The sequence below is a fragment of the Gnatocerus cornutus genome, chromosome 8, assembly GCF_029298725.1.
Source record: "Gnatocerus cornutus isolate USDA-ARS CGAHR chromosome 8, icGnaCorn1.1, whole genome shotgun sequence".
NCBI lineage: Eukaryota > Metazoa > Arthropoda > Insecta > Coleoptera > Tenebrionidae > Gnatocerus > Gnatocerus cornutus.
Genome location: NC_142240.1, coordinates 9,460,309 through 9,487,057, shown reverse-complemented (window position 1 = coordinate 9,487,057; position 26,749 = coordinate 9,460,309). Strand labels below are relative to the sequence as shown.

The 26,749-nt window shown below is 38.9% G+C and overlaps 4 protein-coding genes across 6 annotated transcripts; 3 read left to right on the top strand and 1 right to left on the bottom strand.

The window, feature by feature from the left end:
- Positions 1 to 3,202, top strand: LOC148169576 (uncharacterized). The gene is made up of 4 exons (XM_088044207.1): positions 1 to 488; positions 535 to 1,662; positions 1,742 to 1,906; positions 1,960 to 3,202. Exons 1-4 carry the CDS (start codon positions 9 to 11, stop codon positions 3,163 to 3,165), a joined length of 2,979 nt encoding a protein of 992 aa, XP_087900333.1. The 5' UTR covers positions 1 to 8; the 3' UTR covers positions 3,166 to 3,202.
- A 200-nt stretch (positions 3,203 to 3,402) lies between these two features.
- On the top strand, positions 3,403 to 6,837 carry LOC148169575 (uncharacterized). Its single transcript, XM_088043843.1, has 4 exons — positions 3,403 to 3,690; positions 3,741 to 4,225; positions 4,272 to 4,458; positions 6,125 to 6,837. Exons 1-4 carry the CDS (start codon positions 3,561 to 3,563, stop codon positions 6,427 to 6,429), a joined length of 1,107 nt encoding a protein of 368 aa, XP_087899969.1. The 5' UTR covers positions 3,403 to 3,560; the 3' UTR covers positions 6,430 to 6,837.
- A 1,761-nt stretch (positions 6,838 to 8,598) lies between these two features.
- LOC148169574 (serine/threonine-protein kinase SIK2-like) lies at positions 8,599 to 20,493 on the top strand. Of its 3 annotated transcripts, none has more exons than XM_088043202.1 (11): positions 8,599 to 8,924; positions 12,110 to 12,226; positions 14,030 to 14,093; positions 14,276 to 14,391; positions 15,802 to 15,972; positions 16,027 to 16,150; positions 17,280 to 17,482; positions 17,529 to 17,688; positions 17,776 to 18,073; positions 18,135 to 19,179; positions 19,762 to 20,493. In XM_088043202.1, exons 1-11 carry the CDS (start codon positions 8,790 to 8,792, stop codon positions 19,852 to 19,854), a joined length of 2,526 nt encoding a protein of 841 aa, XP_087899328.1. In that variant the 5' UTR covers positions 8,599 to 8,789; the 3' UTR covers positions 19,855 to 20,493. The 3 variants fall into 3 exon arrangements, with proteins under 3 accessions (XP_087899328.1, XP_087899327.1, XP_087899326.1); XM_088043201.1 differs by having other exon boundaries at positions 17,529 to 18,073; positions 18,135 to 18,966; positions 19,054 to 19,179; XM_088043200.1 differs by having other exon boundaries at positions 17,529 to 18,073.
- Positions 20,494 to 20,758: 265 nt separating this feature from the next.
- Positions 20,759 to 23,813, bottom strand: mbt (serine/threonine-protein kinase PAK mbt). The gene is made up of 2 exons (XM_088043787.1): positions 22,726 to 23,813; positions 20,759 to 21,996 (listed from the first exon to the last, which is right to left on the bottom strand). The coding sequence occupies exons 1-2, from the start codon at positions 23,506 to 23,508 to the stop codon at positions 21,124 to 21,126; spliced, it is 1,656 nt and encodes a 551-aa protein (XP_087899913.1). The 5' UTR covers positions 23,509 to 23,813; the 3' UTR covers positions 20,759 to 21,123.
- Between the last annotated feature and the right edge of the window lie 2,936 nt (positions 23,814 to 26,749).

The window sequence follows — 26,749 nt, the reverse complement described above, 5'->3', positions numbered from 1 at the left end:
TCTACCAGATGCGGAGTGGTAGAGGTGGCGCCTTCGGGCTGCTGACAAGGACTTTGTTACTGTTGAGTGTGTTCGCGAATGTGTTTTCGAGGGTCATCGATGACCTCGAAGTGTCTGCAGCGGAACCTCGACCGGTGCTAGTGGAAGTACCGAAGCATCCAGTGATACAAAGTCTTCCTTTGGTTTTTGAAGTTGGGACACCACTGTCGGATGCGAGTGAAAAAGTTGAGAAAGTTTTGCGGACTCCGTTAGCTTTTTCGTACAACAAAAAAGGACCAAATACTGACTCGAAATCCGATGAAACCATCGTTGAGTTCTATGGTCAGAAGCGACTACCGGAAGATCAAAAAGGGGTGTTGTCATATGAAGATGTGGGTCTTGGCACTGCCAGTGTCACTAAAGGATTGCAGGATTATGTGAAAACAGAGAACTTCAAGGACGAAGGGGAACTCGCAAGAAGAACCAAAGACATTGAAAGGAATGTTAAGGTAAGACGCGATTGGCTTGTGCCGATTTTTCTTATGGTTTTTTCAGCATGAGTTTCATTCCCTGGAAGACCATGTTGATGACGTTATACCGAAACATAACCCGAAACCGATAAAGAAGCACAGAAATGCTAAAAATAAGAAACGGATTCCCAAAAGGATTCTAGTTCAAGAACCAAAACCAGTGCTACAGAAGAGTACAGTAGAAGAAAGGCCACCGTTGCCTCAAAAGATTAAACTTCCAATAACGCAACCGGTGCTTCAAGGAAGTGCTAGCGAAGACCATGAAGATTTTGAAGATGATCATAGCGAGGAAAGCGATGATGGACATGAACATGAAGGACACGAAGGACATGATGGCCATGAAGGCGATCACGGATTAGATCATGAAGGACATGTAGACGGTGGTCATGTTGACGGTGACCACGAAGGACACAATATTGAAGTACACGAAGCAAGTGCACGTTTAGAACACGGAGGACACGGTGGAGGTGGAGGAGGAGGTGGAGGCGGACACGGTGGACATGGAGGACATGGTGGAGGCGGAGGTGGAGGAGGAGGTCATGGTGGACACGGAGGTGGCGGAGGAGGTGGTCATGGTGGACACGGACACGGAGGAGGAGGAGGAGGAGGAGGCGGTCATGGTGGACATGGACATGGAGGAGGAGGAGACGGCGGAGGAGGGCATGGTGGACACGGAGGTGGCGGAGGAGGAGGCGGCGGCCACGGTGGTGGAGGAGGCGGAGGAGGCCATGGTGGAGGCGGTGGAGGAGGCCACGGTGGCGGAGGAGGAGGAGGAGGCCACGGTAGCGGAGGAGGAGGAGGAGGCCACGGTGGCGGAGGAGGAGGCCACGGTGGCGGAGGAGGAGGAGGCCACGGTGGCGGCGGCGGTGGAGGAGGCCACGGTGGTGGCGGAGGAGGAGGCGGCGGAAACGGAAAATTTGAAAAAGGTGGAGGCAAGAAACATGCTTCTGAACATCATGGTAGTCATGGCGAAAAAGGTGACAAAGGGTATAAGGGTCATCACCATTACGAAAAGGGCGAGAAGGGTCATCATGATAAAGAAGGGCATAAGGGAAAATACAAGGATGAAGGTGGATCAAATAAAAAACATCACGAAGAATCTGGGCATTTTGGAGAACATTCAAAAGGAGAAAAGGGCGAAAAGGGGGCAAAGGTAAAAACGGTTTACTAGCGCTTAGGTGCAAGCACTTCTTATCTCATCAAGCATTATAATCATTATTCTCATATTTTAGTATTATGAAGATGGTAAACACAGCAAAGGACACAGTACCAAAGGCGAACATAGTATTCACAAGAAGGACGAATATGAAAAGAAACAAGAATTTTACGATGAACATCATGAAGGAGGTGAACATGAAAAACATGGCGGATTCCATGATGATCATCATTACAAAAAAGTAAGTTTTTGAATATGAAGTTTGAAGTTACATAATTCCACATTTTTTCAAAGGGAGGACATAAGAAGGGTGGACACAAAAAAGGAGGACATCATGAAGATCATTATGGTAAGAAAGGTCATCACGAAAAAGGAAGCCACCACCACGAAGACAAAGGACACAAAAAAGCGGCAGGTCATGATGTTCATCATGATCATACCGACAAACATGGCAAGAAAACAAGCAAAACTGGTGGCAAAAAATGGCATCATAAGACATCGAAAAGTACTGGTGGAGGAGGAGGAGGCGGAGGTGGTGGAGGAGGCCACGGAGGTGGAGGTGGTGGAAAAGGCCACGGGGGCGGAGGTGGCGGAGGAGGCCACGGAGGAGGTAAAGGTCATGGAGGAGGCGGAGGAGGCCATGGAGGCGGCGGAGGTGGTGGTGGCCACGGAGGCGGACACGGCAATGGTGGTCATCACTCAGCTCATCTCCATGCTCTGGAAAGCATTATTACTAAAACCGATAGTGGAAGTCATGGCGGAGGAGGCCATGGTAGTAGTGGCGGTCATGGAGGACATGGCGGTGGAAGTCATGGAGGACATGGCGGCGGCGGTGGTGGAGGCCACGGCGGACATGGAGGTAAAAGTAAAGGAGGTCATGGTTATAACGTTCATGAAAAAGGTAATGTCGGAGCAGGAGGTGGTCACTGGGGTGGTGGACATGGTAGTGGCCATGGCGGTGGACAGGGTGGTGGCCATGGAGGACATGGTGTTGGCCATGGTGGGGGCCATGGCGGTGGACATGGCGGTGGTCATGGAGGACATGACGGTGGACATGGTGGTGGCCATGGAGGACATGGTGTTGGCCATGGTGGGGGCCATGGCGGTGGACATGGCGGTGGTCATGGAGGACATGATACTGGCCATGGCGGACATGGTGGTGGCCACGGAGGACATGACGGTGGACATGGTGGTGGCCATGGAGGACATGATGTTGGCCATGGAGGACATGACGGTGGACACGGTGGTGGTCATCACGATCATCACTCTGGTCATCTCCATGCTCTCGAAAGAATTACCACTGAAGCCGAACACGAAATTCCAGTAGAAGTACATGCAGAAGACAACAGTGGTGCTATCATTGTTGAAGATAATTTGGATGAAATTAGTCACGAAGTAGCTGAAGTTCCTAACGAAGCAGTTAGTGAGGAGGCTTCAGCTGAAGCTGAACCTGAAGATGAAACTGAAGTTGAAGACGAAACTGATGAAGATACAAAGTAATCATCTAAATCTTGTTTAAAATAATGTGATTTGTTGTTTTTTGTTATGTTAAGAAGTGTTAGGTATTTGTTAAATTGACAAACAGTTTTAATATTTTATATAAAATAAATTATTCTTAAAATCAGATTTATTACATTTAACTTTCTGTTTTAAACAGAACCAAAATTTGGATCTTAATTTTTGAATTCTTGCGGGAGTTTCAACTGAAGCGACGCATGCGCTTTCAGGATTGTCAATCCCCATCCGTCATCCGTCATTTGATCGCCATTGATGTTTATATTTATTTCATCCTTGTAAACGCGCTAATTTTTCGATTTGGTTTTCAAAGACAACAACAATGTGAGTCTAGTTCTGTTACAATCCAGTGCATCGAAGCAAACTCGTCGTATTTAACCATGGATCATCTAGCCCAAGATTTAAGTGTAGCTCTAGAAGAATCCGAAAGTTGCGGTCCCATCACTTTCGCCCATGATAATCAGGGCAAATGGGGTATGAGGCGAAGAACCAGATCCGCAGGGAATTTACGTAATAGTTATTTATTATCGCTTATATCTTACCCAATTCTTTGTTTATAGTGGTGTACATGAACAATTCTCCTGATAATCAAGGAGATGACAGTACCAGTAGTAATTCTGAGACAAGAAACGATAAGACTTCCAGTAGAGTAGCAAGTTTCCATCAGTCAGATTCAGACGAGATTCCTTTTAACATGGTTATAGCTAAAGCCATACATAACAAAAATTCAATGAGAATGAAACACGCTTTACATAACTATGTGCGTGGTAGATGCAGAAAATTAGGGGTAAATCACAGTCTAGAAAGTGATTCCGTCAACGAAAACTCGCCCGCACGACCGAATTTGAGAAGAAAAAGAAAGTTAAAGAGAATGAGCATTGATGAAGCCCCCATTCCTCCTTGTGGCAAACGCAAACGATCTCAGAGATTCGATTTTGTAGATAACGGACGTTCAATAAGACACACTACGAAAATCCGACCTCTACACCAAACTCTTGTGGACAAGATTGAAAAAATGTTTCAAAATAACTCGAATATTGACGATGTGAGTTATAAGAAGTTATTTTCGTTTTGCATAGCTTGTTTTTCAGAATGTCACAATGGAAACCCAAAGTATCGATGATTGCGAATTTACCAGTGAAAGCAGCATTAGCTGGAGCGGCGGAGAGGGTCATGATGGTGATGATGAGCTTACAGATTGGGCGCCATCTATTGATAACTCATCTGCAATGGATCAAACTTCTTTCAATGATACAGATCCTCGGGAAATTCGAGCTGGTAACTTGTGTGGAAATGGTTCTCTTATACGTTTAATTAGATTCGTGGATTTATTTATATGCAGTGATAACGAGAACTTTGATAAGGGCAACCATTTCTAAATTGCATAATTGATAAAAAATATTCAACCGAGTTTTTTTCCGCCATTTACGTTACTATGGTCTTGTTAATGTTATTTTTGTGCGAATTATTACGTAAATTGATAAACTCCTAAATTAAATAATTTCCTGATTAAGTTTTTAATCAGCCACTGGTTATCATAACCACGTCAGTAAATGATAATACCAGCTATTAAATTCAAAATGCGGAATTTAAACTGTGGAAATTATTAAAGCACGGGTGTATTGTGGGTTGCTGACCTTAGTACATGTATTTATTCATATGAAAAAAAGTTCTATCCAATGATTTGATAAAAAAAAACGGACGTTTACAAAATCTTGAACTTTTACTTGGTAAATGCCATTCCAGGAAACCAATAATCGTTCTATATTGATGATGATTAACGGTAATTAAATTTAAAATAACAGAATCGTTATTAATGTAAAAAACAGTTGATTTCATTAAAAAACTCGATTTTTCACCTTATTCGTGTCAAATGTTTCCACTATAAACAATTCACGGAACCCTTCTTATTATAAAGTAAAATTTTTGAACCACTTTCCTGTCTGTGAATGATAAGTGATACGAGGTTGGAACCTTAATTTTAAAGTTAAAAAAAGTACCTGAGATTTAATTGAATCTATCAAAGAATTACCTTAAAGTAAAAAAATCTACTAAACTATACAAAGACAGCCTTGTGGTGAATTTCCACGGACGAAATTAGTTTTTTTATCGATCAAATAAAAAACACGTTTACCTGAAAAGGTTTATTATCAAATAAAAGAGAATCGTCAGGACACGAGGCAATTCATTTCCTATTTTTTTTAAATTAATTTATTAACTTTCTGGTTTTTAGCCACTTGATTTCAACTGTATTGTTCTCGAGAGATAAAAATCTTTGGTAATTTTATCGATGTGTTATATTACGTCGTAGAGAATTTCTTAGTCGGTCGTTTTTTCTGTTTCTTCGTTACTTGCTGCCAAAATCTCACTTTCATGGTTGCTATTAAAAAATATCGTGTCTACTAATCAAGTGGAAAATAATTTCCTTCTACATAAACGAATTAGTTCTGCACATTTATTGCATATTGCATAACAAATTTTGTTCAAGAACGTTGACTGTTCCCGTTTATGTAAGGAGGACAAAAACTGCCACAGTATGGTTGGTGACAATTCAGAGGATCTGGCTCCAATTATATTTTATTTTTCCTGTGGTTAATTATTCTTGATGAAAATGTAATGTGCTCGTTTCCACATGTCATAAAGTTGAAGAAAAAAGGGTTTTTCATGGTCAACCGCATTGTCGTCACATACGTTGGTTATGTTTTATGTTTATATATAATCAAGTGGAATATATTTTGCATTTCTGTTCTAATTATGTATGCGGTTTTGTATGTTTACACAACTTTCAAGAAGCTCGTATTTAAGTGTTTTTTTTAACCAAACAAGCGTCAATTTGAACTGTAATTATTATTAATTATTTTTTTCCAACACCTATGATTGCTTGTGGAAAATTTTAATGCAAAGATGATGTTTCCTTTTTAAATTCAAACCCTTTTTCCGTCAGGTTGCAGAAGGCTTGGCGATGAACGACCAGGCTTCAGCATTAGCACTGGTGCTAACGAACGTGTCGCAAAATTTCTCCAAGACACGACCAAATCCGAGCTTAGACTGTTTGGTGGCGAACGCGAAAAGTTGGGACAATTGGCAACTTTGTATTCTTTAGACTTATGGTTTGAAAGCCCCACTTCATCCTTACTAAAGAAGACCAGCAAAACTCCATGCATGCAGCCACCGCAGAAGCATCACAGTGGAATGAGTGCTGGTCATAAGAGAATTAGAACACACGGGCGGTTTGTTGGGGTGGAATAGTTGTTTTAGTAGGAATGTTCGTTTTTATTTGTGCCTTTCAATTTGTGTATGATTTGTTCACTTCAAGTTTTTGCGAACTTGAGTTGAATACACGTGCCCAAACCAGTAGTGAAGTGTCCTCTTATCCTGAAATTGTTTAAAGTTAATCGAACGGGAGACACTTCAGGTGTCGGATTTTGTGTGCATTCATTAACCATTCCATATCAATAGCGTTAAGTTTCTGGTTGAGGATAGAACTTAGCGAAAATTCAGTACCACTTTCGTTCAATAGGCGCTCAATTCGGACATGTTTCAACTAGTACAAACTATGTTAAGTAATAATTGTACAGTATTTATTTTTACTGTAATTCGACATGTAAGGAAGTTCTTGTTAATTTTGTCTCATTGAGTAATAAATAATAATGACAACTCGAGGGATTCATTTTGATAGTTCCCAACTAGTCTCCTTTTTGTCCTGAAATTATGTGAAGAGATAAAAGCTTTGTTTTATTGTCAACCCGCTGCAACAGGTGGTCACAAAACAAACATCGTTAATAACAGCGAAGTTTTAATTAATATTAACAATCAAAAGGTTTTTGTGCCCGAAGTGCACTCTTTTGTTGGCTAAATTATCCGCAAGTTGCGACACAGCCCTGAAACTTTTTTTCTCATTATAGCCTCGCAAATTCTGAATTAGCCTTCTCATTAATAGTCATGCTAGAATTTTCATTCGTACTTTTGTTGACAACATTTTCTTTATATTTATTATAGTTTACAACATTCGCGTCAGTGTTAAAAGTCCGATGAATTTAGAGCCAAATTAAATAAATACATTACGAAACTGTGAGTAAAGTTGTTTTGTCTTCATTGAAATACGGTAACAGCTGAGAATAATAATAGTTGGACGAGGATTTGTGTACTCCACAACAATGAATGAATGCTGTTTTCCGCGTCTTTGATAAATTGGGGTTTTAGTACGGACGACAGTTAAATTTTTTCGTTCGTTTTTTATTTGACTATTTCGGTGTTTTTTTGACGATCATTAGATAATAACATTTCAGGCAGACTACCAGACCGTTTGATAATATAATAAAGTGAAGTACCAAAATATTTACTGCTTTGTTCTTCCTAGAAGAATTCTTGTTTATCGACGTATCGGAGTTTAATCAGTTATAATTGATTAAGAATTCGGTCAGCAGTAAAAGTAAACACACTTATCATTTACCAATTAAATCTGGTTTTAAGTACCTGACTCACATCCTAGTGAAGATTGACGAAATCGAAAGGCGATTGACATTGAAACCATTATCAGTCGAAAGTATGAGGATTTGTGCGTCACTATTGTTGCTAAGTCTCTACGTGGAAATACTTTGAAAAAAGTTTCGGTATCATAAGTGACAAGGTAATAGAGACATTTTTGTATTTTTTTGTCAGAGACGATAATCGTAAATAAAGGATTATTGATAAAAATCTATAAATATGGAAATTGGGCTCTGAAAAGTGCGATAAATCATACAAAAATAACGAAATATGAGATTAATATCAGCTTCTAATCCCTTTGATCATGTTTAATGTTTATAATTTTAACAGGGCGCCACTATTTCTTTGGCAAAATTATTAATTTATAACGAATTGATGAAAAGGACTTCTGGGTGCACTGTACATTTCCGCCCGTTATTTAAATTGCAAGAGGTAAAAAACGCGCATCTACGTGCGGTAAATTGCAATATTTGTTATGGTAGACAGACATACCACAGATTTAGAGCATTTTCTATTTATAAACCGTAAAATTACAATTATTATCGGATTTATCAGTGTGGACATTATTGACTTACTTCCGTGTAACAAGAGCACAAGAGCTGTTTTTTTGTTGGTGTTAATTTTACTGACGACGTTTTACTGAAATCGAAAATTTGGTGCGCAAAGCTCTGTCTTCTTCAAGAAGCCTTTTTTTTGCTAGAAAAACTAGTCGATATCGGTATCGAGCAGGTATTACCTGCCCGAACTGCATCCGTGTCTTATCAAATCTTTGCGTCATTATTAATGCGTGCCTTCGATGTCGTCAACGTAGCAATTCCTTGATATTATCACAAATGAACAAAAGCTGTCGTTTATTGTCCGATATTGGTCGGAAAATCCTCGATTTCGTCCCTGTATGTACGTCATGGCGCATTCGTTCTGAGCAAAATCAGGCAGCTTTCAACAGCTGACGGCAGTCGTATTCAGAACACGGTTGGGGCGTCGTGCGCAACACCTCCGTCGAATTCGCCGTCTCATCGCACAACTATGACAATACATCGAATTTAGCAATAAACATTTTTAAATGAAATGTGCACAGCGACGTAGCCGGCGCCGGTTCTGTATCGTGTACGTCGAAGGAGATGTCGACGATGGGCGAAAGAGAGAGGATATCCAAGACTGCCGTCAGAGTCGGCTTCTACGACATCGAAAGGACCATCGGCAAAGGAAACTTCGCCGTCGTCAAATTGGCCAAACATCGCATCACCAAGACAGAGGTGAGTGTCGGCGTCGCGACGCCTCCACGGGCGATTTATGATCGAATTAATTATATCCGGTTGCTAGGCTAGGTGCTAAAAACAAGTGCACGTGTAGACGCGTCCTCCGAGGTATTAAGAGTCTGAGGATGTTTGAAATTTCGCGACTAACAGGTTAATTGTCTCATCTCCACGAGAAATAATGCGAATCCAGTGTTGTGAACCACGGTGAACTTGCGTCAACATGACGTCAATCAGCTATATAAGGTTGTTAAGATTTACCAACAGATTGAATGCTTTGGCGGATGAACGATAATGAGCCTTCATACAATTGTAATCGGAGGAAATTAGCCGCGCTTTTTACTAAACGTCTCGACGCCAACGAACTCGCTCTTTGTATTCGCCCACAGACGCCGAAGAAAACTCCGGTTATTCTCTCAGATAAACCGGCGACGTCTATCGACGTCAATGCATCGACCACTGACGTTGGTACTCATCGGCGATTTATTCATTACTTGGGTTTAATTGAACGGAAAATCGACCATAATTACGATTACTTTTTTTTCTAGTTAGAACTTTCCAAAGTAAGGATGCTTTGACGTAGGATTTACGTCAACACGGGGCTTACAGATAGTTTTATTTTCGGTTGAAATTCGAATTACGATGCAGAAATCGATATGGCGCGCCATCCTCCCTTTACCGGGACTAAAGAGCGCGTAAAACGGGAATACTTCCCGGAAAGGGTCAGTGGCGGTGCTAAAATGCCTATCGTTGCAATTTCCGAACTGTGGAAGATGATTTCAAATGAACGATTGCTATAAATCAAACGGAACAAACTGAAATTGCCCATATAAAAACCTTTACAAGGGATATCAGAAACGATTGACTCGCTGAGTTCTTTCTTTCCATTCACAAGTTCCCGGTTATTGTTTAGTTCAGTTAAAAGAAATATCTACGGTCTTCCAAAGCAAAACAGGGGGAAATCAATAAAAAGACAGAAAAATCTGTCTGTATAACAACATAAAATAGGAAATCTATTGGCGCGTTATTGGGAACAGCCTGTCTCTTTAATTTATAGTTTAAGGTATTCCACATATTGAGTACTTAAATACACATTTATCGATCATAAAACATTATGATCAATGTTAGTAATTCAATGGAGAAAGTTTTCTATCCTCATTAACACGAATCAAATTAGAAAAGTCCGCGACTTTTGCCCCCCGCAAAGTCGACGCCCTTGTTGGAATATTTTCCATTAATTACAATATGCTAACAATGGCATTATTTAGATAGCACTTATAAGCTATGTCTTAATTTTTAGTCCTCCGTAATAATTGTTTAAGATAATGTTTTTTTGGTTCTGCAAGCAAATCATAAACTATTTTTGGAGCTTGTTATTTTAGTTCAAAAATGATGGGATAATTCAGTCAACAAAACCAAGAAAGCAAGCATTAGCGCATATTTTATCAGATATCGATACGCCACCGCCAAAGGTCTCGAATCAAATTAAAGACTTTTATTTTAGCGTGGGAATAAATCGGATTTTTATGATAACAATTCAGTTTCATGCTTTCCAATTTTATCTATATTTTATTGCGGGCAAATCGTGTTTGTTAACTTTTATCGGTTTTATTTTTGAACTAGAAATTAGACATTTTTTAATTGATTTCGTCGCGAAGTATGAACACAATGGAGGTTCCGGCAATTAGAATTTGGTTCTCAAATAGTCAACTCCCGGTTCTTTGTGGTCGCGGAAGAACTGGCAGGTACCGATGACTCAAGCAAATTGAAAGTTCAGCTTTTTTGTTCGACGCGTGGACTTACGTCAATACGTTTATATCATTATGGTGTGAAGTGTGTTGAGTCAAAATGAAAGAATGTGAAATTAGAGGACGTTATTTGCACATTTCACTTTTTACCACGAGGATTCTCTTTGTAATTAGATCAAAAATTGATGAAAGCCAACGGACGATGTTGAACTCAGAGAAATTGCTTCTGAAGTTTTTATACAGTTGCTATGCCAAAATAAACACTACAATAGCTACTTAACAAAGTTATCCGATCAAATCTTTGATTATAGAAAATTCGTTATCGTCAAAATTACGTATCTATGATGAACCCCACAAAACTGTGGAATAAAGTCGGTTGGTAGACATCTTTGTCTGCGCGTCTGCAAAATGTTAGGAAAATAAACACTTTTAAACATATTTAAAATAAGCGCTTCCAGGTATGTGTCAGTTATGGTCTGAATTTAGAAATTAGATGAGTTTCCGGTGTTGTCTTAAAATTTTTCTTTATTATTTCGCGTTTAGGGAAAATATTCCGCGACCAGAGTTCCTCAAACACCATTTATCAGCTTAAAAATGTAAAACTGTGCAAGTAAAACGCAAAATAGATAACCACGAAAAATTGTTACCAAGTCGAATTTTATAAAAGAGGATAATCATTAATCACCTTTTTGATACGCCCCTGTACTACAAATTACGAATTTTCACTGTTAAGGTAGGACATGAAAGCAAATCGCGTGTCTGTGATCGATTGAAACGTCGTTAAAATGACATTTCGGTGATAAGTTGAGACATTTCTGTTTGACGTATTTCACGTGTAGTAATGGCGTAAAAGTTGTAAATTAATGCTAAATAATCAAGGAAACTCGCACGTGAGCAGTAATAACGGATTCAAAAATGATACAAATAAAATAAACGCCACGCGCATTTGTAAGTGCCATGAAAATGGTAAATATAAGAGCCTGCCGCCAGTGGTAAAGAGTAATTTTTAAATTGCAGCTTGTGGCAGTAGGAAAAATGGAACGTTTTATCGGGAAAATTAGCTTGAATGTGGGATCAAATATATTGTTTTTATAAATTTCTAGAATTATTGTTTTATTACTAACTAATAAAACTAAGAGCCACCTTGAAGGCAGAGTTTTTATTTTACCTTAAAATAAGAGATAAAGATAAGTGAAGGTTATGGAATAACACAAGAATCGGTTTAAAAGGAAGAATATTAGTTCAGCGGTCATTGCTATCAAATACCAAATGAATGATAAAAAGTAATAGGAAATGTTAATTAGCGTAAATAACATTGTCCGGTATCGGTACGTCAGTTTCAGGGTGAACAACTGTTTTGATTTTTCGAGACGGCGCGTTACAAATAGCCGAGCTTCCTAGTACACTTAATTGAAATGGTTTCGATTTGTTTTGCAGGTGGCCATCAAAATAATCGACAAATCTCAACTGGACGCCGGAAACCTCCAGAAAGTGTACCGGGAAGTGGACATAATGAAGCGTCTAGACCACCCTCACATAATCAAATTGTACCAGGTGAGTTTGTAAATGAACCTTCCAGATATCGTTGTTATGTTCATGTCGCAAGTTCGTTAACACCACCTTCAACTTGGCTGGCCCTGACGCCAGCGAACGCCTATGACGTCATACGGCGTCGCCTGGCAACTGCATTCGCCGTCGTGGTGCACGACGTCGTTTTCCATAGTTGTAATACTCCAATGCCCGATTTCAAGCGAAACTTTCCATAAAGCCGTTTATTTATTAAAATGTTTTCTATCAATTTATCTGTTGAGATGGATCCTTGATGAACTGGTTCAAAGTAAACCGGATGAATGATGCAAGGGCAAATGACGAAAGGTTTTCATTGTTTTCACAGTCGAAGGTTTGTCTTTCGTATTGTTTTTCGTGGGTTTATTTTATTAATGACGCAATGATTAACTGAGGTCGCACCAAAACGACGATTCATAGAAATAAAGTCGCTTCATTATGATATTGTTTCCAAGACTATTTTTAAAAGATGATTTGTAGAAGCGTATTTTTACACGTGTCTGGGAGATGGGCAACAATCATAAAACTGTTTTAACATAATAATAGAATAATGGACTTGACGTTTTGACTAATGAAAGCGCCAGGAGAACATCGCTTGGGTTTTCTCCACATGCGGGGAATTTACAAAAAACGGAGTACGCCGGTATTGAGCAGCTGCTATAAATTGCTTCTATTACCTTTGATAGCACGAGTCGCTTTCAACTCATTAACGTTATCCAGCAAATCTGCAGCATCAGAAATCGCTTTGAGTCTGCCCGGCCCAAAAAAGACGCCCTTAAATGCATTAGAACCGTTAAATGCTTGCAGTTGCTGTTGCAATTTGCTTTAGTTTTTCTTCGATACTTTTATTTGATCCGCTCAAATGCCTCAAATTTTTCTCTAAGTGGAACCCGCATTTTATTCTTTTAAAAATTTTCCATTAAATCCGGTCTATCTTTTTACAGCGGCGCACAAATAAGCAGTCGAAAATAAAAACACTAAATTTCAGACAAGCAGTTTTATTTTGATACATAATCTTTTTTGCGTAAGTTTTTATGAGTTTCTAATCCCTTTATTGTTGTTTGTGTTTAATAAAATTTTGGGATTGTGAAAAAGCTTTAAAATCTCGCTCTAGAAGCATTTAAAACGTCGAAGTCCAGCCTTCAAATTTAGGTAATAAATCTCTTATCATTTCAATCATTTTTACGTCATTGTCAATGGGGTCAATGAGGCGCGAGTTTTATTCAAAATTATATAAGCCATGGTCTAGTAATTATTTGATTTTATTTGTTGTAAAAATGGGGATTTTACTGAATGAATTTAAAACCGCAGTGGGAACATAAAAAGCTATAAATTCCTCGATTTTCAATCTGTTATTTATTTAGTTAGTAGGAGTAGAATTGCACTGAAAGATAAGACGTCTATGACGTGCTTATGATTGAGATACCTCCGCCAAATAGACATCTAAAAACTTGCGGTTTTTTGTGATAAATAAATGACGCAAGCTACCTCCTAGCAACAATGGGATTTCGGTTATTAATCTTTGGCCGAGACGGGAATCCCTAATGTAGAAAGTCCACGAACAAGTTTTTAATTCAATTAGAATATCCACTCTTTCAGAGGAATTAGCGTAACTGCCACAAATAGAGATTCAGCGTTACAAATAAAAGATCACTTTAAAGGGCAGTGTCGTTTGAGCCAGCATAAATAAATCATCTCATGTTTTCTGTCCAATCCAAACAGAAAATTCCAACTCAAGCCACGAATCCACGTCTCTGTTGCTTTAGTAGTAATATTTCTTATCCTTCGCAGGTGATGGAAACGAAAAACATGATTTATCTGGTGTCCGAATACGCAAGCCAGGGTGAAATATTCGGTAAGCACTCGAGTATTCGTTTGGCTGATCTTTCCACCCACGCTGCAGACCAGACCTTGACGCTCTGACGTCATTGCAAGCGTCGGTTTTTGGCAGGAGGCGGAGGGAGGGATGATGTAGCATCGACGCACAACAAGGAACATCTCGACCCTGGACCGCTAATTCCCATTTTCTTGTTCCAGACTATATCGCCAGGTATGGTAGGATGACCGAAGATCAAGCTAGAATGAAATTTTGGCAGATTCTGTCGGCCGTCGAGTATTGCCACAACCGCAACATTGTGCATAGAGATTTAAAGGTAATGCACTGAATGTATTGGAATGTCGTGCTCCAACGGAGTGACGTCATTGGGGGAGAGATCGATTTGGGGTGCACACTAAGGGAGAGAGATGAGCCGAAAGGCCCCGGGGATCTTTTAAAACTGCCGGTTTGGGCTTAGCACTGCGCGAAATGTGTTTCAGAAACGCATTAGCATGGGGGGTGATTATAGCGGGTTTTGCTAAATTGAAAAGTATTGTTTTTAAATCTGCCATGGATATGGGAGCGCAGAAATCAAACTTTGAATGGCAGGATTATCATTATCGTCACCTAATCAATGCTTATCCCGATTATTATTAATAACGTGTTGTATACATAAGTTATATTCACATTTAGGTTGAGTCAGAAGAGATAATTTCTTCATTTATTAACATCTCACTGTTTAAATAATCGATGTGACATTATTAAATTTAATAAGAGCAAGAACGAACTTGGGAGATATTATCTATCAATCTCTTCAAAAAACTTTTGGACTTTCGTTTGAAAATTCTTGTATTTGGAGTTTCTATGCAACCAACAATACTAATCCTCAAATTAAAAATTAATAAAAGAATAATCTTTGCATTATTCAAAGTTAAGACGAAATGTTCAAACTCGAGTCGTTTTCATAAATCATTTTCGTTCTCCATTTTCACATTTTTATTGACCTCATTATTGCTTTGTCCTAATATTTACTTTTTCTCACAATAATTCTTATCTGCTAGAATTGTTCTCAGTCCAGATTGATGACTGACGTAAGCGCGCAAGGCAGACGAGTGTTCTTATTACTAATTAAATATTTGTTGCCTCTTTTGATGGCACTTTTTCGTAATGTGTTACGAAATGACGGGCGCACATTTGAAGAAGGTCAAACAACAAGGATTCCAAATGACTGACCTTCCTATTTAGATTTGGGTTTTTATCAGGGCGTTGAGTTTCTGCCCAAGAGGACTAAAATTGCATTTTTATGTAATAACTTCTCATTCAGTATTCATAATCTGAGCCATCCGACGTTGTCTCATTACCTATTTCATTTACAATAAAAATCGATATCTCGTTGAAAAAAAGATGAGATAAAATTGATGCGAACGGAATATTAAAAAAACTGAGAGTGATTTAGAGTCGCCCTAAAAGTTCTAGAAGATTCTTTTATTTTAAAATCTTTATTACTGTACATGTAAACACTGCATTGTCTACAAAAATGTTAAATATTACTGGTATTATGGTGTGGAAAATTTGCTCATAATTGTTTTTCCGCGACAATTATTCATGATCCATGTGTAAATTTGAAGAGGTGGAATCCCTGTATCCATAATTAATAAGTTTTTATTTTTATTTAAACTTTATGGGTCGACTACACATAACGGAAATGAATTTTCTTGCGGTCCTCAGGAGATTTGTCTTGTTCCAGGCTGAAAATCTTCTCTTAGATTCCAATAATAACATAAAAATCGCCGACTTCGGTTTTTCGAATTACTACACTTCAGGCGGTTTGTTGTCAACGTGGTGCGGCTCACCTCCTTACGCCGCCCCCGAGGTGTTTGAAGGGAAGAAGTACACTGGTCCCGAGATAGACATATGGGTATGTAAAACACTGGCAATGTCTTGTCATTTTGGTTGATGGACGAATTTTCAGAGCCTGGGTGTTGTTCTTTATGTCCTCGTTTGCGGAGCGTTACCGTTTGACGGATGCTCTTTGCAAGCCCTGCGCGATCGGGTCTTGTCTGGTAGATTTAGGATTCCGTATTTTATGAGCTCTGGTAAGTTGTATTTTCTTGTTTTCGGCCATCTACGCCTCCACTTTATCGGACTGATCATATCTGGGATTTACGTCAAAGATAAAATCAATGTTTGTTTAAGAACAATTATTTGCGTTAATCCCCACACTTACAACTGACGTTGGCTTTTTATTTATGTTTCCAATAAAACAAGGAGGATATAATGACAAGTGTAAATTATTACTTTTTAGCTCTGATTAACTTAACTGATTAAAACTACTTTTTCGACAGTTATTTTGTATCAATATCGTTTTGTTCTAAGAAACTACGATTCCATTTTGTATGCAATTTTGAAACGCCGGCTCTATTGCAGATTAAAGCGGGGAGCTTCAACAGTTTTGTACTAACAATATTCTGAAGCGTGTCGAACAATCTGTTTAATCCGCGAGCAGTTATAATTAAGATTTCCAGAAAGATGCGACTCTTATTAAACTTGTTCAAGGATCCAAAATCCTTTCAGCAAACCCGTCAGAACGCAATAACAAATTACACGATTTTTGTGAGGAAAATTTTGGAGCATGTATTCATAAAATTATTAATAGCTCGTTGACTTATTTCGATCGTATATTTTTGCAAATACGTCTACGAAGTGTTTGGCCATCCCAGAAATACGTTTCGGTGCTGAAAATAGATGGGAATTTGCTTCATTTCTGTGGAAACTCACCAAGAAGCGTAACCGGCGTCGTATTGTTTCTATGTAATGCAGCATTTGGTGCTCATTCGATGAGTGCGTGCGCTCGCTTGTGACGCACTTTCTGACGTCAATGTTGAACCTGGGTGGGTGGCTGGACGTATCCCTGACTTTTTAAACCATTTCCAACCCTCGTTGGAGGTGACGTACTGACACGTAACATGTCCCTGGTAAAGGTCGCATTTTAAGACAAAAGTAGGACATCCGTACGAGCTACGATTTCAAATTTTTTTGATGAGGAAAGGGTGCGTTATGCCCATCCAATATTCATGCGGACAATATAAAAACGAGGGGTCTTCTGGCTGAATGTGGCGACATTTTTCATTTTCAAAGGAGCTCTCAACGCGGTGCGCTGTCGCCATGCTATGTTTACTTTTTATGGAAATGCAAGGTTTTGAAACGCTCCGCTTTCTTTTCCAGACTGTGAATCTCTTATAAGAAAAATGCTAGTGTTAGAACCCAACAAACGTTACAGTATATCCCAAATAAAAAAGCATCGATGGATGCAAATGGCCGTTCCTCCCAGCGTGCCGCATGTAATTCCAGCTTCAACGACACAACCAAACGAACAAATCCTTAGGTTAATGCAAAGTTTGGGAATCGATAGTTCCAAAACTCGAGAGGTAACATTACCACACATAACGGCACTGTCTAACCTTCTAATTGCAGTCAATACGAATAGGAAGTTACGATCATCACGCCGCTATTTATTTCTTGTTGTTGGATAAGTTGAGGAATCAGTTGGTTGTGGGAGAGAATCAAACGGGGGTAAGAGAGGCACAAAGACGGCGACCCTCCAACATTGCCGAACAAGCCATGAGGAAAATCGGTAGAGCAAGTACAAGTGAAGATTGTAGAAGGTTACTGCAACATTCTACAACAGCTCCAACAGCTAGTAACAGTAAAATAAATGCAGGTACCAGAACTTGCGATTCGCCCCCTATTCACGGGATAGACGCGGCTAAATTACTCGCAGCTACCAATAGCGAAGATGCGCTTAAAATACTGAATCAAGCCGCAACAACGACGTTTAGCATGTCAACTGAAGCCTCTAAACTCATGTCCACGCTGCAGATGTCGGCCATACCTTCAGCTTCAGCGGAAACGTCTCCCTTTTGTCATCAACATGGTTATCCTTACGGGCACCCTTCTGGAGCTGCTCACGCCATAGAGCCGTCGGACGCCAAAGGATCTTTGGGACGGTTCTCAACGAGGTAAAAAATAAACCGCCATTCTTTAGTTGTTTAGTAGTTTAATACGATTTTTATTCGACAGTGGTTATAGAAGCGGCGAAATCCAAACTCAGTACTCGAGCTCAACCGACGAAGGCGTCGAGACCGACCTCGAGGACCACACTCCTAGATTAAGCTATGCATCGTCAAGTTCCTCAAGCGGTGTAGTGACAAACTTCAATACATCGAAAAGTCTCAGCCAAAATTTAAGTTGTGATAGTAACTTTGAAAGTCTGGAATATCCCCTCTCAGAATCGAGTGAACTAGCTAGTAGCCTCCCCAGTTGCACAAGTAGCGACTGCAAGCCCGATCCCATTACCACTCACACAAATTACACGTTAGCTCCACGTCCCATTCTCCACAAGCACAATCCTTTGGTTCACATGTCCAGTTTCAAATCAACGAGAGGCCTAACCAGGTCTCCAGTCGATTTCCGCGAAGGACGTCGCGCTAGTGATGGTCTCGTCGCGCAACAAGTCGCCGACGCAACCAGCGGCGTGGTGGCTTTCAATTCGCAAAAGTTGAATGAAAACTGCAAAGCGAAAGGAGTCCTGGAACTACACTTGGTCCAAAGAGAAGCGCAACGATTGCAGTCGCAGTTCCAAGCGCGGGAACCACCCGAGGAAGTGTCTCAAAGACAGAAGCAACACACGCAGTATTTGCAACCTCGCGCCAACAAAAGAGTCAGTTTGCCCGACAACTTCAGCTACACCAACGCAGCTTCCGAGCCGCTTCAACTACAGACTGCCATGCAGCATCGACTGCTGCAACAGAAACGCCAGATTCTACAAAAGCAGTGTGCGATGTCGCACCAGTCGCAGAACGCTAGCGTGGAAACAGGAGGGCACTTGGCCCGAAGACAGATGCTGAGACAGGCAAGTTATAAGATAGCTCAACAACAGCAAGTGCTACCTCCTTTGCCACTCAGCGAAACAGAAAGTAAAGATTTGATGGCGTTCCAGGCACTTGTGGAGAACTCTGGAGAAACTGCGTGGAATACACTGCCAGGAAATATGAGCTCCTGCCAGATCTCTGAGCAGGCAGGACCTTCGCCTAGCTGGCAAACGACGCCAGGAACTTGGACTCAGGTACCGCAACGTTTGTAATTTGCACTTGACGAGCGAGGTTGTTGTTTCTTTTTATGTTTGTGGCTAGGGTTGCACCTATTCAAGTATTAATTTTACTAGTCTATTAGTAGCTTCATTTGCATGGTGCGCCGTGTAAACTGGATTAACTATGCTGCTATTGCTATATTCTCCGACAAATTGACCAATTATGTTTCAGAACAATTTTTTAGTTTAGTTTTCATGTCAATTTTTCGGAGAATCCAATCACGGTATTTATAACTGTCGCTTCGCATTTTTTAGTTATCTCATATCTTGTCCGCTCTTAGAATATAAATCTTCGACAGTTAGTAAGTACTGTGACCGCTAAACACGTTTCATGCAAATTTGCTACCGCAAGGCTGCGTGGAAAATCTGTACACACATAGAAGCAATTTATTAGTACAAATTTATGTTATTTAATTTAGGCCAATATTATTTATATTATTCATGTGCAGCTAAAATAAATTAATTACGTTAACAATTTGTTTTTTTTTTATTCATACTCATTGCATGTATGTTGCATTTTTTTTTCTTTATTACATCACGTGTTATTTATGAATCCAGGGACCCGCTTTCCCTGCCAACCCGTGGCCACCTTTATTACCTCTCAGCGAAAGCCCAATTCTCGAACTAACTGAACAAATGGAGTCAATGTGAAGAAAAATAAACATTAGTTTCACTTAACTTGTTTCGCCTTACGAAAATCGGGAGCTTTGCTGTGTTCCTGATTGGGGCTAAAGTGGTTGGTTTCATTACAAACTCAGGTGACGTTGACCAAGTCAATTCGTTGCACTGGCCGCAGTCTAGTCATTTTTTTACATAATGTCGTATTTATTTTGACATTCCATGTGATTTCAACAAGGAGGTAGTGAAGAGTTAATCAAATTTGTTAAAATAGAGTTGTACTCGTACTACCATAGGGTAGTCAAGTAGGAGATTGATCAACAATCAAATAATCAAAAATCAGACTGTAATAATAAGATAATAATTAAATAAAACTGTCACTTAGACCGTAGACATGGAATTTATATAAACGAGCTCACATGTGTGTTGTCACGGGGTTTTTCTGATCATCCTGTACATCATGGACATTACATATCATTCTTGATCGGATTATATCATTCGAAAAATGCAGGATGCTCAGGTGAACGTCTTTTATAGAAACTACTAGTTAGCTTTGAAAAAGCCGTTAAGTAGAAAGCAGCAATAATATATTTGTATATTTGTAAACGTGCCTGGTTTCGGTTTGAATGTTGCTTTTGTTATTTGTTTATATTAAACTCAGTACTATTACTATCTTGTTTTTCACTTATCCTTCTCCCATCATACAGTACGATCATTTTACTTTGTGAACGTATGTCTTGTTATCTGTCGTTTCCTAAGATTCGTCACTTATTCGACGTTTTTATGCCGAATTCAGACACGTTCATAATTTTCGAGGGCAATTATAACTAAGCACAGAAAGGTCAAGTACAGCCGTCCTTGGCCAGCTATGCAACGTAAACGGGGTCGAAACAATAAAACTTCAGCCACAAAAAAGGCCCTTCAATAATAACACAAGTTGTAAAAATAAAAAGTGTATTATGACACTTTGTATATTACAGTGCTAAGTCGTACATGTAAAATAGCTACCAACTGATAAATTTACGAAAGTATAACAAGCCTACGCACTAAGATAATAGATGAAATGGAAAACACCCAGTATAGCATACGCCATAAGGCACTAGATGGACGGTTTACAATCATAATACTGGTCCGTTTGGAATCATGATGTATCAGCGTATTGAATGAATAAGTAACAAGAGAGCTCTCTTACTGTTATTAACAATTAATATTTGGTATGGCTTAAGTTAAGTGAGAGAAACAAAGAAGTATGTAGTTACCTAAATAAATATCAACATATATGCATTTAAGTACAAACAAAACTTAATAATTTGAGTGTTTCGCGCCCCTCATCAGCGGCACCAATAAAGCAGGAGGTCCTGCTTGCCTTAAGAAAGGGTGGGCAAGTAACTCTTGCGCAGTCGCTCTTTGCGCAGGATCCCTGACCAACATCCGATCCAAGAAGCTTTGTAATCTTGGCGAGACTTTGTGACTGTTTTTTAGTTTCGGAGGAGGCATTTCTCTGATTCTTCGCATGGCTTGTAGAGGTGGTTCATTGAAAAACGGTGGCTCTCCATCTACCATCTCTATAACCATAATACCCAAAGACCAAATATCGACTTCAGGACCGTACGGCAACCGACTAATCACTTCCGGTGACATCCAATACGGTGTTCCTACCAAAGACTTCCTCTTTGGCAACTCCTGGGACACTTGGGCACAGAAACCGAAGTCGGACAGTTTCACTCTACCATCCAGAGCAAGAAGAATCGAGTCGGATTTTATATCTCTATGAATTACTCCTTGGGAATGTAAATAAGCTAGAGCTTTAAGACACTGTTTGCAGACTGTAGCGATTTGTTCCTCGTCCATCCTCGAATGAGTGACAATGTCCGTCAGCGCGCCTCCTTCCAAGAACTCCATGACCACCCAAAGCTCGTCGTTCACCAAATAACTATCAAACATTTCCACGATATTCGGGTGATGGTAATCACGCATTATGACAACTTCATTGAAGAGAAGCTCCCGTCGCTGTTGTTTACGTAGATCCATTTTCTTTACAGCGACTTGACGACCGGTCGTACGATCGTGGGCTATGCAGACTGTTCCTGTAGAGCCTTCGCCGATTTTCACGAAACGCTCGAGATTCTCGCGGGGGTCTTTTGAGGAGACGACCATTTGTAAAGCAGCACGGAACTGGAAAAAGATAAACACAATTAAATTAAGTATGTGAGATTCCGCTGGCGCGATAACTTATGTCGTACGGTACAATTTGTATAGCTCGTTTTATTCGTGGCGTCACATGTCTTAATTCGCATGGATCTCGCGCGTATTCACCGTTCCGATTCGATCTAAATGACGAACAAATGATCAAGATTTGGGTCGCTTACACTACTCGTGATCAAAATCTTACTCGGTTTATAATGATGCACTTCTTTCAATTGAAAAATAATGTAGTATTTTGTACAACGGTGTGAAATTAGATAAGATAAAATGATATATTCCTTGAACCAACAGAATGTTTTTCAAAAACAAAGGTGGCATTTACTTTCAATGTGATAATTGAACTTAATTTGCAATTCTATTTGGTTTTACGCAACATGTAATGTGATCGAACGCTGTGGTTAACATTTTAAAAAAATCTTTAAATTGGTTTAGAGACCTATACGTCTAAGACAAAGCAATTTTTTTTTCACTAATGATAAGTCTCATTACGTTTTGCATATTTAATTGCTCTACAAGTGGTGCAAAACAGCTTATTACATAACAAAAAAGTGGATCCATTCAGAATTAAGAAAAAACTTCCGTTGCTACATTCAAATAAAGTAAGGTCAGTGGCAGAGCCTGTCAATCAACCCACTTCTTTGTTAGCTACCCCAACCCCGACTTCACCCCGCTTGTTCAATAAGTTCATATTGATCAAACCTGTTCATGTGTCAGCCTTTGTTCGTGATGCTTCGCCGACGTTGGTGCCACAGCACCCGTCGCCCCATGGTTCGCCATTTGTCCATTCTTGAGATTCTGATTTTGATCATGTCTAACTGGATATGCGGTTTGTTGCAAACTTTGATGTGATCCATGACTGGAATGGGAATGTGTACCCATTTGAGAGAGCCCCGCTGATACCATTGATCCCGCTGGTGATGCCTGGGGGCCGTACCCCGCCATGTAGCCTTCCTGAACATTACCATTCATATGTGGATTGGGAACTTCATGATTGCTCAAAGACCTCTCTGCCGGGGAACTTTCCCTCACTTGTGGCTTGCTAATACTGGGATCCCGTCGCATCGACGTGTACTGTAAAATTTGTTCCTCAGGAACCGCTGGAGGGACGTTTGTGTTGCGATGATCTCTCCGTAGCCTCGGGGGGCTCGAAGACCGTAACGAGTTGGATCTAGCCACATTCGATGTTTTTGGAAGAATTATTCCGTTTTGTTTGCTCTGGATGCTGAGTCGGCTGTCAGATCTGTGGTCGCCTCGAACGATGGTTTTGAGGTCTAAAATTTCAGTTGGTGTAATCTCTGAAGGGTCTACCAGCGGTAACGGGCGGTTTGTAGACTTGAGTATTTGATTGTTACCGACGATAGAAGCCCACTGCAACGGCAGCCCCACGTATCTTCCTTCACGTTTGTCGAAACCAGTGTGGACTCGGTGCTCGAAATTCGTCGGTGGCGAAATCTGTGGTTTCTTTTTCTTCTTAGAGAACATCTTTGATCGATTTTAGTTCGTTTCACAGGAAATCTCAAGTAGGTTGCTACGCCCCTTTCGAGTGTTTTTTATGACCAACGGTAATAGTGTCAACATACATAACCTGATCTGTGGATTTGTTTATTTGGTGCGTAATTACCCATTTTCAGAGGTTTCAGACGCTAATCAATAGACACACACATTTCTGTATTAGAATTAGCTTCCAATGATCAAAATAAGGCACTAATTCAAGGCAAAAGCACTAAAACATGACAGCAAAACACGATTATTTTGACTACGGCGACAGTGGCGCTACTAGTGGTGACTTTTGTAAGTGCGTTGGAATTCGGACGGATGGGAGAAGAAATCCTGTCATTATCTATAATTTTCACAGCAACAAATGTGCTGCAACAACCAATTTAAATGCCTCTTGTATGATGTAATAGGAATAGTAGCAAACAAGAAAAACCTTTCTTTACACCATTCTAAAGATTAAATACTCCGTTATGCACATTTTTTAATGTGCGATTTTAAACAAATAAACAACAAACAAATAAAACAAGTAAAACCTTTGTAACATTTTTCGTAGTTGTTATCAAAGAACTAAATCACTTTCAATTTTGTGGTTCATTATTTGAGGACAACTGGTTTGTTTACAATATTCTTCCATAAATAAGAGAATTCGTACCGCAATTTTTTAAAAAGGGTTGTCCTTGTATTACACTTAAGTTCAGCTAAGTTTTTTGAGCTTTGCTTTAAGAATTTTCGTAACTACTACTTAATTTCGTCAGCCAAATCTCTGTAAGATTAAAGTGGTTAGCTTCCAAGATTAAGGGGTAAATTTATTGCCAGTTTAGAAATGTATAAATTTTTAATAAAAAAAATTCTGTTGCTGTAAGTTCGTATCTTTGACGATGATCACAATGTCGTTTGATGTTCGATCAATTTACGATTAGTATTTTGGCTTAACCATGCGATTGTAATATAGTGGATGCGTGCTTTCTCTCGTGATTTTGATTCTTTAAAACGACCACAAACGACCCAACGGCCAACGGTCATAATCTTGTTTATTTGTGAAACAAACTTAAAAACTTTCTAAAAATATTTCGGTTGATATCTCGCTTAATTGCGGAACAAACTTAAATTATTATTGCTCATTTTACGCAGAATTTCACGCAGAATGCAAAACATGTGTTATTGTTTAACGTACTTCAAGAAATAACTGAATTAAAAGCGATTAAAGTTTCGGATAGTGAATTTTCAGTTTCCAGCATTGTATGTATTGCTCGACATTTCCGAAACTACATCATCGTTTTTCTCCTGCTTTTGTTTCTAAAAACTGCTCTCAGATATCCAAAATTTTATGATTGATATTTTGAGAAAGAAATTTACGAGTCGAATGCAGAATAGTTTTGAATTTTTGGTTTTTTGACCGCCACTCGTAAATTACTTGTCCTGCCGATCCGATATTTGGCTGGTTAATATACATACTTCAAGCTGATTTTCCGAGAAAGAAATAATGATTTTGGAATTTGGAAAAATAAAACTGAAAGGCATTAAACGTTTTCACTCTGAAAAAGTTCATTGAAAATCACCCCAAAACATTTATATTTATATTTATACCTACCTCATTTGTAGAGCAAACAAGTTATTTGGTATCGATTTAACGCAGAATTTGACACTGAAAACTGTAATAATTTTTCGCCTATGTCAACAAACAACTGAGTTATAATCAAAATTTTGATGGTCCGGAAAATTTAGTGTTCGATGTCTCCGGGACTGCGGCAGATAGAAAGAGCGTTTTTCTCGCAGAAGCCGGTCTTACATATTCCGAATGAATTTTTTTTTAATTAAGAAGGTATGTAAGTATTTAGGTACTTTACAGTTAAGCAGACATTTTTTAGAATTGCGGTAGATAAAGAGGCATTTTCGCCATCGTTTTTCTCGCATTTTGTTAGCTATCAATAAATATTTCAAATTTTCTCAAAAAAAATGCGACTAAAATATATTTAGGTCGATATCTCATTTATTTCTATCAAACCAAACAGGAAAATAAAGTTATAGACATGTTCTGAAAAATATTGGCAGCACATTTGACGTGGATTTCTGTTATAGCTTGATCTGTGGGCGGCTGAAATAAATTTTGTCCATCGGCAGCGTTTCAAAATATTGGAAATTAATTTATCTTAAAATAACATGGCGTGACTTAATGAAAAATGTTATTTTGATGATACCGCTGCGTTTTGGTTTAACTTTTTATCACAAATAGAATATCAGATTTTTTGTTATCATGGCGTAATAGTTATGTCAATGAACTACACGAGGAACGTCACAACTATCAAAAACAGATAAAGAAGACATTTTGATAAATTGGATATTATTATTATTAAATTTATAACTACATTATAGTTTTTTGAAGTAAGCAAATATGTTGTAATCTTATTAGTAGCGATAGGATTCTAAGAAAATACACACACGATTTGATTGTGGTGTTAAATAAAGACACAAAAGTTTCAAAGGAAAAAACACTCAGAGTAAAGGTAATGTACGTATGTATTTAAGTCTAGTGGAATAATTCGCAAATTTTCGAATCGAGACAATGAAAAATTCACAACTTTAGCCTATTTCGGAGTCTCAAGTTTCATGTTTTAATTATGTATTTATTTATTTAGAATATTTTGAAGTTAAAACAAACTGAATTGAAAACTGTGTACTTATGTAAAGAATATGTAAAATTTTGTTTACTTTAAAAGTTAATTATATTGTCTAAATAGTTTTTTTAATATGTACCTTTCGGTTCTTGACTGCTTAAAATATCTTTACTTTACGCATTTGTTTACATATTTTTATTATATTGACTAATGCGTTATAAAAATGTAACCATACAACTATTATTAAAAAAAATAATAATGAATTAGCAGAATATCCTGCTATACCCGTTCCTAACTGATCTATGGTCTAATTTTACACTATTTCAGTACTATTTTAAGACGAAATGGAAAGTTTTATAACGTAGTACACTGTAGTAATAATGAAATCTGTATCATGGTATTTTTAAGAGATACGAAGGTTACAAATTACATCATTTTTGATACCCTAAGATTATTGATGGCTTAATTATTAACTAAGTAGGTATTTGGCGTGCAGAATAAATAACATTTGTAGGCTAGTCCACGTTTAATCGATTCAATATGAAAAAAATGCTAATCAATATCTCTAGATTAGTCTCTGTAGCAACAGTTGGATCTGTAGAACAATAGTG

Bases quoted from the DNA above. Each gene is read 5' to 3' on its own strand.
- LOC148169576 (XM_088044207.1), top strand. From the start codon at position 9: ATGCGGAGTGGTAGAGGTGGCGCCTTCGGGCTGCTGACAAGGACTTTG. The intron at 489-534 runs GTAAGACGCGAT...TGGTTTTTTCAG, and splicing joins ACATTGAAAGGAATGTTAAG to CATGAGTTTCATTCCCTGGA. The intron at 1,907-1,959 runs GTAAGTTTTTGA...ATTTTTTCAAAG, and splicing joins ATGATCATCATTACAAAAAA to GGAGGACATAAGAAGGGTGG.
- LOC148169575 (XM_088043843.1), top strand. From the start codon at position 3,561: ATGGATCATCTAGCCCAAGATTTAAGTGTAGCTCTAGAAGAATCCGAA. The intron at 4,226-4,271 runs GTGAGTTATAAG...CTTGTTTTTCAG, and splicing joins ATAACTCGAATATTGACGAT to AATGTCACAATGGAAACCCA. The intron at 4,459-6,124 runs GTAACTTGTGTG...TTTTTCCGTCAG, and splicing joins TCCTCGGGAAATTCGAGCTG to GTTGCAGAAGGCTTGGCGAT.
- LOC148169574 (XM_088043200.1), top strand. From the start codon at position 8,790: ATGTCGACGATGGGCGAAAGAGAGAGGATATCCAAGACTGCCGTCAGA. The intron at 17,483-17,528 runs GTAACATTACCA...TTCTAATTGCAG, and splicing joins ATAGTTCCAAAACTCGAGAG to TCAATACGAATAGGAAGTTA. The intron at 19,180-19,761 runs GTACCGCAACGT...TTATGAATCCAG, and splicing joins CGCCAGGAACTTGGACTCAG to GGACCCGCTTTCCCTGCCAA.
- mbt (XM_088043787.1), bottom strand. From the start codon at position 23,508: ATGTTCTCTAAGAAGAAAAAGAAACCACAGATTTCGCCACCGACGAAT. The intron at 21,997-22,725 runs GTTTGATCAATA...ATCTTTTTCCAG, and splicing joins AAAGGCTGACACATGAACAG to TTCCGTGCTGCTTTACAAAT.